This window comes from Aethalodelphis obliquidens, unplaced genomic scaffold, assembly GCF_003676395.1.
Source record: "Aethalodelphis obliquidens isolate GAN/ISIS:26980383/991018 unplaced genomic scaffold, ASM367639v1 scaffold17, whole genome shotgun sequence".
Lineage (NCBI taxonomy): Eukaryota > Metazoa > Chordata > Mammalia > Artiodactyla > Delphinidae > Aethalodelphis > Aethalodelphis obliquidens.
Genome location: NW_020837961.1, coordinates 16,794,685 through 16,808,227, shown reverse-complemented (window position 1 = coordinate 16,808,227; position 13,543 = coordinate 16,794,685). Strand labels below are relative to the sequence as shown.

At 38.7% G+C, this 13,543-nt stretch overlaps 1 protein-coding gene across 1 annotated transcript in view; it reads right to left on the bottom strand.

Moving 5' to 3' along the window:
- CUNH4orf17 (chromosome unknown C4orf17 homolog) overlaps positions 1-13,174 on the bottom strand; it is a 54,276-nt gene extending 41,102 nt beyond the window's left edge. Inside the window, exons 1-3 of the mRNA XM_027116970.1 lie at positions 13,154-13,174; positions 9,663-9,704; positions 1,496-1,562 (exon numbers count right to left, since the gene is read on the bottom strand). Of these exons, the coding sequence (XP_026972771.1) occupies positions 1,496-1,562; positions 9,663-9,704; positions 13,154-13,174 (130 nt within the window). The remainder of the gene's footprint in view (positions 1-1,495; positions 1,563-9,662; positions 9,705-13,153) is intronic.
- Between the last annotated feature and the right edge of the window lie 369 nt (positions 13,175-13,543).

Genomic DNA, 13,543 nt, shown 5'->3' with positions numbered 1-13,543 from the left:
ATGTGGTACATATATACAATGGAATATTACTCAGCCATAAAAAAGAACAAAATAATGCCATTTGTAGCAACCTAGAGATTGTCATACTGAGTGAAGTGAGACACAGAAAGACAAATGTTATATGTTATCACTGATATGTGGAATCTAAAAAAGGGTACAAATGAACTTATTTACAAAACAGAAGTAGAGTAATGGATGTAGAAAACAAACTGATGGTTACCAGAGGATAAGCGGGGGGAGGGATAAATTGGGAGATTGGGACTGACATATACACACTACTATATATAAAATAGATAACTAATAAGAACCTGCTGTATAGCATAGGGAACTCTACTCAATACTCTGCAATGGCCTATATGGGAAAAGAATCTAAAAAAAAATTAAAGAGAGTGGATATATGTATAACAAATTCACTTTGCTGTACACCTCAAACTAACACAACATTGTAAATCAATTGTACTCCAATAAAATTTTTTTAAAATGATATAGAAAAAAGCTGCTTTTATTAACAGATGTCATGAGTGTATACATCCTAAGGAATGCAACAAAAGTTTCTAGAATTAGGAAGTGAATTTAGCAAGGTTAGTGAATACTATATCAATATATAGAAATCAATTATATTTTAATATAGTAACAATGAAATATTGGAAAATAGTTTTCATTTACATATCATTCAATATATGAAATACTTAGGGATAAAATGAACAAAATATGTACAAGAATTATACACTGAAATCTACTTAACTTTTTGTCACTTATTATAGATGGTGATAAAAGAATAGATATACCATGTTTATGGATTAGATGACTCAAGATTATTACGATATCATCTGACCCCAAATTCATTTATAGAGTTAATATAATTCCAATCACTCTCTCAGTGGGCTTGTTTTGTAGAATATGACAAGCTGGTTCTAAAACTTATATGAAAGTTCAAAGGACCTAGAATCTCCAAAACAGTTTTGAAAAATAAGGACTCAGTTGGAAGACTCAGGAATTACTGTAATGCTATAGTAATCAAAATAGTGCAATATTAGCACAAAGATAAACAAACAGCAATAGAACATATTAGAGATTACAGAATCCAGAAATAATAGACCCACATTTGTGTGTGTGTTTAAGCAAAAGTGCCAAAGTAACGTGATGGATAAAAGGAGAGATTTTCAAGAAATGGGGCTGGAACAAGTAGCTATCCTTAGGAAAACAAATGAACCCCAACACTTACCTCCCACCATACACAAAAATTCACTTAACTTGGATCATAGACATAAATGTTTAAGCTAAAACTATATAATTTCTAGAAGAGTACATAGGAAAAATCTTCGCCTATTGGCTTAACGCAAATATTTCTTAGAACATAAAAGTACTACTTATAAAAGAGCAAATTGATAAATAAGACTTTATCGAGATTAAAAATGTATGCTCCTCTAAATAACACCATTAAGGAAATGAAAATGCAAGCCAAAGAATGGAATAAAATATTCTCAACACATACCTGGCAAAGCACTTGTATCCAGAATGTATACAGAACTCTTGCCACCAAACAGGATGAAGACAGCCCACTAAAAATAAGTAAAAGATTTAAACAGTTAACAAAAGATATTATACAGATCACCAATAGAGCAAAATGCTCAAAAAATTAGTCTTGAAGTAAGGGAACATTTAGACCACATTGAAATAACACTGCACTCACTAGATTGGCTAAAAGAAAATTTTTTTAACATCTTTATTGGAGTATAATTGCTTTACAATGGTGTGTTAGTTTCTACTTTATAACAAAGTGAGTCAGCTATACGTATACATATATCCCCATATCTCCTCCCTCTTGCGTCTCCCTCCCACCCTCCCTATCCCACCCCTCTAGGTGGTCACAAAGCACCAAGCTGATCTCCCTGTGCTATGCGGCTGCTTCCCACTAGCTATTTTACATTTGGTGGTGTATATAAGTCCATGCCACTCTCTTACTTCATCCCAGCTTACCCCTTCCCCCTCCCCGTGTCCTCAAGTCCATTCTCTACATCTGCGTCTTTATTCCTGTCCTGCCCCTAGGTTCTTCAGAACCTTTTTTTTTTTTTTTAGATTCCATATATATGTGTTAGCATATGGTATTTATTTTTCTCTTTCTGACTTACTTCACTCTGTATAACAGACTCTAGGTTCATCCACCTCACTACAAATAACTCAATTTCGTTTCTTTTTATGGCTGAGTAATATTCTATTGTATATATGTGCCACATTTTCTTTATCCATTCATCTGTCGGTGGACACTTTGGTTGCTTTCATGTCCTGGCGATTGTGAATAGAGCTGCAATGAACATTGTGGTACGTGACTCTTTGAATTATGGTTTTCTCAGGGTATACGCCCAGTAGTGGGATTGCTGAGTCGTATGGTAGTTCTGTTTTTAGTTTTTTAAGGAACCACCATACTGTTCTCCATAGTGGCTGTATCAATTTACATTCCCACCAACAGTGCAAGAGGGTTCCCTTTTCTCCACACCTTCTCCAGCATTTATTGTTTGTAGATTTTTTGATGATGGCCATTCTGACCGGTGTGAGGTGATACCTCATTGTAGTTTTGATTTGCATTTCTCTAATGATTAATGATGTTGAGCATTCTTTCATGTGTTTGTGGCACTCTGTATATCTTCTTTGGAGAAATGTCTATTTAGGTCCTCTGCCCATTTTTGGATTGGGTTGTTTGTTTTTTGGATATTGAGCTGCATGGGCTGCCTGTAAATTTTGGAGATTAATCCTTTGTCAGTTGCTTCATTTGCAAATATTTTCTCCCATTCTGAGGGTTGTCTTTTCGTCTTGTTTATGGTTTCCTTTGCTGTGCAAAAGCTTTGAAGTTTCATTAGGTCCCATTTGTTTATTTTTGTTTTTATTTCCATTTCTCTAGGAGGTGGGTCAAAAAGGATCTTGCTGTGATTTATGTCATGGAGTGTTCTGCCTATGTTTCCTCTAAGAGTTTCATAGTGTCTGGCCTTACTACTTAAAAGACTGTCAACAGCGAGTGTTGGTGAGGATGTGGAACAACTGGAATTCACATACACTCTTAGTGGGAATGTAAAATGGTACAACTACTTGGGAAAATAGTGTGGCTATTTTTTATAAAGTTCAACATCCACCCACAATATGACACAGCCGTTCCACTCCTAGATATTTATCCAAAAGAAAGAAAACATATGTCCGCAAAAAGACTTGTCCACAAGTGTTTTTAGTGGCTATTTTCACACTAGCCAAAATTGCACCTGAAATGTCCATCCCCTGGTGGATGGATAAACAAATATGGTAAATCCATACAATGAGCTACTATCTCACAATAAAAAGGAACAGACCACTGATATACACATGTTTACATCTCAAAAACATGATTCTGAATAAAGAAGCTAAATACGTGAGACTTTATCCTGGCTTGATTTTATTTATATGATATTTTAGAACAAGCTAAGCAGTCTATACTAACATAGGGCAGATCAGTGGTTGCCTGGGCCTGGGTGTGTGTAGGTAGACTGACTGCAAAGAGGCATGAGGGAACTTTTAAGGAAATGGAAATTTTCCATATTCTGTTTGTGGTGGTAGATTTAGAGTAGATTTAGGGGTATATTAATTGGGCAAGACTCACCAATGTGTACACTTAATGTTAAAATAAATAAATAAAAATTGCTCAAAAAGCCCAGAACCCCTCAGACTTGGAAATAATCAGTGGCTTGAGTATTGTGTGCCTTGGAATATCCCTATAAGAGAGGAAGTTTCTGTGTGTCACAGAAATAGGTCATGACTCCTCCAAACATTTCCTGCTATTTATTTTTATTTGCCCTTTGGTGGGAGGGGTGCTTTTGAATTCTCTTTTGGAGATAGAGGAATATACTGCACTCCAGCTTTCTTTTAGCTTCTACTTTCCCAAGGCCTGAGTTTAGACTCTGGAGAAATACTTATTCCTTAAGTTATTTTTTGGCATCCTTTGCTTCCCCTCTCTGCAACTCAGATCCCAGACACGGCATCTGAGGAGGATCTTTAGTTTTGACATTAGAATAAGCAAATATTAATTCTGTTTTGAGACTGCAGCGATCTACCTTAAGGCAGCTGGATACCACCAAGTTTACTGCAATTCATTGATTTCCGGGTGAGCAGCACACCAAAAACATAATGCTTACATAAGAAAAATCTTGCTTTTCTTCTGGTTTGTTTTCAAAAGAAAATTTTGTAATATTTGTCGACAAATATTAACACATTAAATAGCTTATCTGGATAATACTTCACACAGCTGTGTGAACCAGAATTTTTTTTAAGTTCCACTTAGTATGCAGCTTAGGCTAATAAATAAGTTCTGGTGTTGTGTGATGTTTGTGACAGTAGCACACAGAATATCTTCTGGATTGTAAGTCAAAAAAAATAAAATCAAGTCCGCATATAAGACCATTAATCTCATTGAATTAATCTCAAGTTCAAACACCAATTTGATAAAGCTACAATGTGACTATTGTACTTTTCATGCATTTTCATTTCAATAATTTTATCTATTCCCATGCAATGGCCCATTTCCAGGTTATTGCAAGTTTTATACAAATAAAAATGGACATACTTCAATACAATCACCACTTTCAAATCTTTCAGTGAACACTTAACTGAGGTTTTGTAATAATCAGTTCCTAAAAAAATTAAATATTTAAATATTATGTAGTTATTGAATATAGACTTTGACTCATTCTAATATAGCTTCTGAGAGTAGTTTTCTTATGACTCTATCTAATTTTTTTAAAGTTACATTAGCCTTTGCGCTTTCTAATCCTAGACTAGCTAGTATGACTCATAAAGTAGTAAAAATTAGTTAAGTGTTATATTACTCTTTTCATTGTTGCAATATTGCTGAAATAGGTCACCACCACAGGAGCTATTTGTTAAATAATTAACATGAACTTCTAACTCTTGAAACTCTGAAAGTTTTCTTTATTCCAAGGAAGCCTTTTGCAACTGACTAAATCTAAGTTATATCCAGGCATAAGTAGGGTGATCACAACTAGAACACTCCTGAAAGTGAAAAGTGAGCTATCAATAATTAACACTGGGACAACAGTAACTGTCTCTGGCAAACCGAGATCTTATATTATCTAGCTATAACTGTTGAAGCAGTAGCACAAGTGTTAAGTGGACCACGAACTTAACAATCATCATATAAATATCATTGATAATTTCTCAGGGTATTAGCTAGCACAGTAAGCAAAAAATCAGGGCCCCTATTTCCATGAATATAAGGTCTGCAAATTCAAAGGGTGACAATTAGGGGGAGATTAATAGAAGTTCTTGATCTTAGAAATCCAATTTGTCATTGCGGGGAGCCAGGAAGGCACTCTGAGCTGGTACACTACTGCATAACATTACTTAGGCTCTGTTCCAATCTCCTGCTTCCCCCGACTGGAACTAAAGATGAAGTGCCAGCCCTAGGTTTATAAATGCCCCCAACCCCTAGGAAGACTGTGCCATGCTCTGCAAACCCTCATGCTGCCACCTGTGCCTGCATTTTAAGAGGGAGTTTGGAGCTGGAGGGAGCAAAAACATAAAGAGATAGGAAAAAGGAAAAAGGGGCAGGGGGAGAGAAAATTGGAGTACCAAATGAAGATGTTCAATATATGAGCAGTAGGAGTTCCAGCATGAAAGAACAGACAAAGCGGAGTGAAAGGGGCAGGAACGGAAGAGCATTAATAAAACAATCTAAGTAAATTTTCTAGAACTGAAGGAAGTTAATCTTCATATCTTTTAGAAGCCACTGAATGCCAGTAAAATGGATAGAAATACACCCACACCCAGAACAGATCACTGGAAAATTTCAGACTACTAGGAATTAACAAAACATCCTACAAGCTTCTGAAGACAATATGAAAAAGGAAGAGGAAGGAAAGGAGCAGAGAAGGAGGAGAGGCTACAGTGATGCAGCCACAAGCCAAGGAATGCGGCAGCCATCAGAGGGTGGACAAGTCACAGAACAGATTCTCTCCTAGAGTCTCCGCGAGAGCGCAGCCAAGCCTTCGCCTTGATTTCAGCCCAGTGACACAGACTTTCGGCCTCCAGACTGGGAGAAAAATAAACCTGTTATTTTAAGCCATCCAGTTTGTGGTGCAGTCGTCCCCCTTTATCTGCAGTTTCAGTTACCAACAGTCGACTGTGGTCCAAAAATATTACAAGAAAAAATCCAGAAATAAACAATTCATAAGTTTTAAATTGAGCGCCTTTCTAAGTAGCATGATGAAATATCATGCAATGCCCCTCTATCCTGCCCAGTGTGTGAATCATCCGTTTGTCCAGCATATCCATGCTGTATAGGCTACACACCTGTTAGTACAGGGAGAAAGAGTATATATAGGGGGGCTTCCCTGGTGGCGCAGTGGTTGAGAGTCTGCCTGCCGATGCAGGGGAGACGGGTTCGTGACCCGGCCCGCAAAGATCCCACATGCCGCGGAGCGGCTGGGCCCGTGAGCCGTGGCCGCTGAGCCTGCGCGTCCGGAGCCTGTGCTCCGCAATGGGAGAGGCCACAACAGTGAGAAGCCCACGTACCGAAAAAAAAAAAAAGTATATATAGGGTTTAGTACCATATATATTGTTTCAGGCAGTATATATCCAAGGTTTCAGGCATCTATCTACTAGAGGTCTTTGAACGTATCCCCCTCAGCTAAAGGGGGACTACTGTAATTTGTTACAGCAGCCAGAAGAAAGCAACACAACAGACTGCCCCAGATGCAGAGTGCACCCAGGCCATTCTGGAGCAAGTCAAAGACTATGGGAGAGACTTCCCGTCAAGACAAAATTGATGGGATACTTGATACATCTACATGCCTTGAATGGAGAATTAGACAACTGGCTATGCTTTGGGCGTTGAATTACTTGTTAAGTATAAAGACAAAACCAAACTAGTTTTTTTAAAGCCAGTATTTAATCCTAGGGAAAAATGAAATTGTTCAGGTAGAAAGAAAAAAAAAAAAGCAGTGCATACTGCATGGCTCATCTGTAAGTAGCATTTACATTGTCATAATAATATAAATTACTCTAATATCTATTACTCGTTTGGGAAACAGGGGAGGACTAGAGTCTTTTTGTGGTAATGACTACCCCAAATGCTCATCCTTCAAAGTGAGAACAACAAAATGCCCAAAGAAAAACCAAGTTAGGAATGTATGCATGCTACTTAGACATGCAGAGATAAAACACATGATAAGTTTCAAAAGTTGAAAGCAGTGTCTTCTAGGGAGGAGTAATTGTAGGAAGAAGTGGGAAAGCAAATACTGCTGTTAGACTTCGTAGGAAAAAAAATTTGCGTATGTATATTCATGTATCACTTTGGTAAAATGAAAATAAAAAATAAAAAACTGGAAAAATGATGAAGACATTAAGAGTTGGTTACATTCTAGGATTAATAAAATACAAAGTGAATGAACATTTTAAAACCAATTTCATAGCACTGTACAAATAGGTATATGTAGCTGAGTCATTTTCAGTGACTGTATCAGATAAAGATTCAAAAGGTACTATATTGCAAACACCTTGGAATGTTCTGGAAAACTTCTGCTTGAAGGCACATGGAGGGTGTGCAAAACACTGCAGATCAGACCCATATAAACCTGTCATGGGAAAGAGGAACTGGGCCCTGTTAGTCATCTCTAGTGGCTTCTCCTTAGTTGACGATTCTGGATCTTTGCCTTTCTTCTCACATCCCTTAAACATACTCATCCCAGTGCTTTCTATTTCAGCAAATTATGACCATTAAAAAGACATCAACTCAATCTGCACTAACACTTGTTTATTTGAGGGTCTGCTTCTGGAACCACTCCTGCTGCCAAGATCTGTATCAATATGCCCCGTTAGGAAAGCAGACAACTCTGTATTTCAAATAAAGAGGAATTTAATACAGAAAAATTGGTTATAGAATTGTTAGAAAGATCACAAAGGGCATATTGAAGTCACCAAGAACATTAAAAGCATTAAGCTCCGAAAGGGCTGGGAGAATGAAAAGAAAGTAGTGGGGTTGCCAGAACAGAAACCTGAGCAAAAGGGCCCCACGGGGTTGTGGCTCAGACCACGCAAGGAGAGGGTACAGCCTAGTGGTTGCTCAGAAGGCAAAGCTCACACTCACTCTGCCAAGAGAGCTGGGCCCAGCTGCTGCTGCTGCCTCTGAGGGGTGAAGCAAGACTGGTGCCCCAAGCACCTAAAGCAGCTGGCGGATGGAGCCAACCTTGTGACACTAACGGGAACTGGAAAGAAAGTCCCCTCTCCCTTCTCCTATGTTCAGATCTCTCCGTGACAAAAACTTTAGGGAAACTACATGTCAAGAGACTCTGGGCAATTTAGTTTGGAGAGTCACAGCTCCAGCATCACAGAGTAGACTACAAAAGGGTAAAATGATCGTTACAACAGATCAATATTAACAGCAAAGCATTTATACCTACTTAATGCCAAACTACACTCATCCTGACTTCCCTCTAGGGAAGGACGGGGCATCTCTCTGTTCACATTGCCCATCTGCTCTTGCACGCTGTCTGCTTTATCCATGAGAGCTCCTAGCATCTTAATCATAGTTGTTTTAAATTCCCAGTCCAATAATTCCAACATTCCTGCCATATCTGAGTCTGCTTCCTACAGTCTGGTTCCTCTGTCTCTTTTAGTACGCCTTGTAATTTTTCCTTGATATCTGGACATGTTGTGCTAGGTAAAAGGAACTGATGAAAATATGATTTAGTAATGCGGTGGTAAGGTGTGGGGAGAGGGGAAGGATTCTGTGGCCCTATGAGTCTTTCAGTGAGCCTGTGCCCCTGCACTGTGAACTTTGTCAGGGCTTCTCAGTCCCCCTCCCACCCCCCTTAGGTGAGACAGGATGGCTAGAGCTGGCTGGAGTTGGGTATTTCCCTTCCCCCAGGTAACTTAGGCTCTGATAAAAACCCCAGAAGGTTAGGCTTTGGTTAAATAGCTGCTCCTGAGGGAAGGCCTTGTTGAGAGGAACAAAATATGCTGGCATATTTCAAAAGGTTCCTCTTCTCATCCCCCCTGCAGGAAGCAGGAGGGGATTTTTCTCCAATAATAACTGAGAATCCGGTCGAGATCCAGGAGGTAAAACTCACAAAAGTGTGGAGGTCTCCTTCTGAGTCCGCCTGGAGTTGTTTAACTCTCTCCGTTTTTAACTGAGCCTTCAGCAATTCTTCAGTTGCAGTTCAGGTCTTCCTACCCAGTGCTGGTTTCCCTGGCAGTCGCTGCTCCAGTCAGCTGTGATCCTCTGTATTCCAATTGGTTTCTTGGAATACAAGAAATTGGGGGGCAGCAGTCTGCCCTGAGACCTCATTTCTCTTATGGTTCTAAGAAGAGTTGTTGATTTCTCAGTTTGTTTAGCATATTACTTGTTGTTAGGATGGTGTGGTGACTTCCAAGCTCCTTGCGTGCCAGACTGAAAACAAGAAGTTCTCTTACCTCTCTTTGCACACTCTCGAATCTACATATTGAGTCATTTTATATTGCCTATTACATTCCCATGTTTCCCAGCCGGACATTCCACTCAGAATATTTCAAGGTTATCTAAAATTTAACATGTTCAAATCAACCTCCCCTATTAGTCAGTAAAACCACTTTCTCCCACGCATTCACACTGGAACATTGAGTTGTTTTGGATTTACCACACGTACTTTAATTTTTCCTTTGTAATTTCTCTTTTCATTCTTTCTTTGCTACTTTCACGAAGCCCTGGGACTAGAGCAGTAAACAGATGAGTGCAGACTTTGGAGCTGAACTGTTCGAATCCTGATTCTGCCCCACATTGGTGGGGGAACCTGGTTCTGGGCCTCGGTTTCCCCATCTATAAAAAGGAATATAGTAGTACTGCATAGGATTGAATTGAAAATTTTTAGTAAATATAAAGCACTTAGTGCCTGGCACATGCTAAATCTACGTAATTGCTAGCTACTAGTATCATCGTTATTATTCTTTATTAAGAACTTTGGAGAAAACCTCTTAGAAACTTATCTCAATCAACTTTTTAATGTATTATCTTCAGTTTCTTATCTACAAAGGGTGACGTATGATAATATCTTCCTAATAAACATTAAGCTAAGCAATGTAAATAAAGCATTAATAAAGCAATCACTCAATAAAATTTGGCTATATTTAGTAATATAATGTGATGATCAATTAAAAAAAATACTATCCTGTGGAAAATCACCATAGATTCTTCATGGTTAAACAACTGTTTTCAGTGTGTAGATTGCATCTTTCCCTGGTACATATTTTCATATTATTTAAAGTGCAGAATTCATGCCATTTTGCATTACTTTATTATATGATATCACTTATATGTGGAATCTAAAAAAATGATACAAATGAACTTATTTACAAAACAGAAATAGACACAGACACAGAAAACAAACTTATGGTTACCAAATGGGAAAGGCGGGAGAGATAAATTAGGAGTTTGGGATAACATATACACACTACTATATATAAAATAGATAAGCAACAAGGGCTTACTGTATAGAACAGGGAACTATACTCGATATTTTGTAATAACCTATACGGGAAAAGAATCTGAAAAGAAAAGATAGAGACAGATAGATAGACAGGTAGATAGGTAGATAGATAGATATGTATAATTGAGTCAATTTGCTGTATATCTGAAACTAAAACAGCACTCTAAATCAACTATACTTCAATTTTTAAAAAATCATTACATAATATTTCTGTTTCTGCATCATCTCAAAAATTACCATCTGAGTAGCACTTCAGCATACTGATCCATAATATTTCACTAAAACATCTGCTACACATTCAGATAATTTGAATTTGGAACTCAGAGAAAACTGTCAAGAAAATCTGCATGGCTTTGTCTTAACACTTCTCTGAGATTATTTCCTAAGACCTTCACAAGGAGATCTACAAACAAGTATTTTAAACATTCTATACATGCTCTTTAGGTCAGGATCAGGGGTCAAAGTTGCCAAAATATTTTCTAACTTGGGGGAAAAGGAGATAACTTTAACTCTCTCAAAAACTTAGGCTTCAATGTCAAAGTAAAATGTTAAGTAAATACTTGATTTGTTTTTTAAAAATTAATTTATTTTATATTTTATTTTTGGCCATGTTGGTTCTTTGTTGCTGCATGCAGGCTTTCTCTAGTTGTGGCGAGCAGGGGCTACTCTTCATCGCAGTGTGTGGGCTTCTCACTGCGGTGGCTTCTCTTGTTATGGAGCATGGGCCCTAGGTGTGTGGGCTTCAGTAGTTGTGGCACGCATACTCAGTAGCTGTAGCTCGGGCTCTAGAGCGCAGGCTCACTAGTTGTGCTGCACGGGCTTAGTTGCTCCATGGCATGTGGGATCTTCCGGGACCAGGGCTCAAACCCACGTCCCCTGTATTGACAGGCGGATTCTTAACCACTGCGCCACCAGGGAAGTCCAATACTTGATTTGTAGTATTGGATTTGGGCAGTTTAAACATATTGCCATAGCAACGTAAATGTTTGGCTGTTGCTAATCTCCCTCTTTAGCTTGCCCAAACCCCACAATATTTGAAAGCTATTAGATTATTTATGCACCCATGAGAAGAGTTACATTTTTTCCTTTCCAAATATCTTTTAAGTAAATATTAACCACATTGCTTTGCCAAGTCATTTGGCCTATAAAATAAGGAATTTGGATTGGATGGTTTCTGATCTCCTTGCTAAAGAGTTCTTTCTCAGGCCTTATAAAATGTGGGGGCCACCTTTGTGGATAGATAGCTGAATGTCTTATTCAAATCCTGTTCTGCCCTGCCTTCTTTTTATAAAGTAGTGGGGAAAATATGGGTTTCTGAATTGGGCAGACCTCGTTTAGGATTCTTCCACTGCCACTTTCCAGCTTCATGATACCATTAGAGATGGTATAGCTCTCTACAGCTGCATAAACTCAACCATCTATTTTTAACTGACTATTTCATGGCCGGACACCTGATACAGACTGATGTGTGCGTTCCCCAAAATTCATATGTTTGAACCTAATCCCCAATAGCTGGTATTTGGAGGTGGGGCCTTTGGGAGGTGACTAGTTCATGAGAGTGGAGCCCTCGTGAGTGAGATTAGTGCCCTTATAAAAGAGGCCCTAGAGCACTCCCTTGCTCCTTTCACCATGTGAAGACACATTGAAAAGACGGCCATCTATGAACAGGAAGTAGGCTCTCACCAGACACAGAATCCGCCAGCACCTTGACCTTGGACTCCCCAGCCTCCAGAACTATGAAAAATAAATGTTTATTGTTTAAACTACCCAGTCTATGATATTTTTGTTATAGCAGCCCAGGCAGACTAAGATAACACCTGACCCAACTGCTTGATGGAGAGACTTTAGTCAAAAGATAGAAGACTTACGGCCAAGCTATGTTCTGAGAGAGAAAGAGAGAGTGAGAGAGAAAGAGAGGGAGAGGGAATCAAAGATATGAAATAGTCAGTTAGCCCTGATATTTCACTTTTTCAGGGCATACCACTCACTTCTTGTCCTTTGATGCTTATGTGATTGCCTATTATATTCATACCCTAACACTCTTATTAACATCAGCCTGAGTATCTTGATGTTCTTGAAGCCAATATTTCTGACTTAGAAAGGATATTTAGGGATGTATAATTTCTGAGCTTCTCTTATCTCATCTGTAAAATGGGAATAATACTAGTATCTTCCTTGTAGGATTGCTCTGAGGATTGTATATGAGAATGTAGGAAAAACTCCCAGTAGAGTTCTGGAAGCATAGTAGGTGCTCAATTAATGGTGGCCATTAGCTTCCTGTAAATTTGTATCTTACATTATTCCTGATACCCTATCCTTCCATTATCCTATAAACACACGAATCCCATGAGTCTTTCAAATTGGTTAGGACATATCAGCCCCTTGATACCATCCAGAATCTCTGAAAAGTGGTCAGACTCCCTTTCTTTGCACTGCTCTCCTCCACAAGTTAAGGTGGGTGAGAGCTGGGTGGTGGCCATTCCTTAGAAGTGGCGCCTACTCAATGATTATAAGACCACAGTGAGATGGAAGACCTTTCTTGCCTCTCCTCTTGGTGGATGTAGTGCAACCCTAGTATGACTTTCTACACCTGCATAAGTAAAGTTGGAAACAGACAATAGTGTTGTTCCCTTGACAATTCCAGAGAAACATACCCTTTCTGTTAACATATACATGTTGACAGACTAAATCTAAGTAGTTGAATACACTATGTCCTCCAAGTGCTGGTAAAAGACTTGAGATTTATTAAAAAACAAACTCTTTCTCATACTCACTGCACTGAACGAAGGACAACGGAAATGCACAGGAGTTTTCTTGACTAATTGCCAAAATGATCATTATTTAGTTTCTATCTTAAATGTCTTCTCTCTACAAAGCCTCCTCTGAGTCCTTCGGTCAGAACGCCCTCCCTCTGATATAGAACATCACAGATGGTCTGACTTGGTTGCCTGTGTCTTTTTCCCCCATAGATTGTGAGTTTACTTTTATGGATGATCATTGTAGCTAACACTTATTAAAGGCTGTCCTGTGTGTCAGGCCCCCTA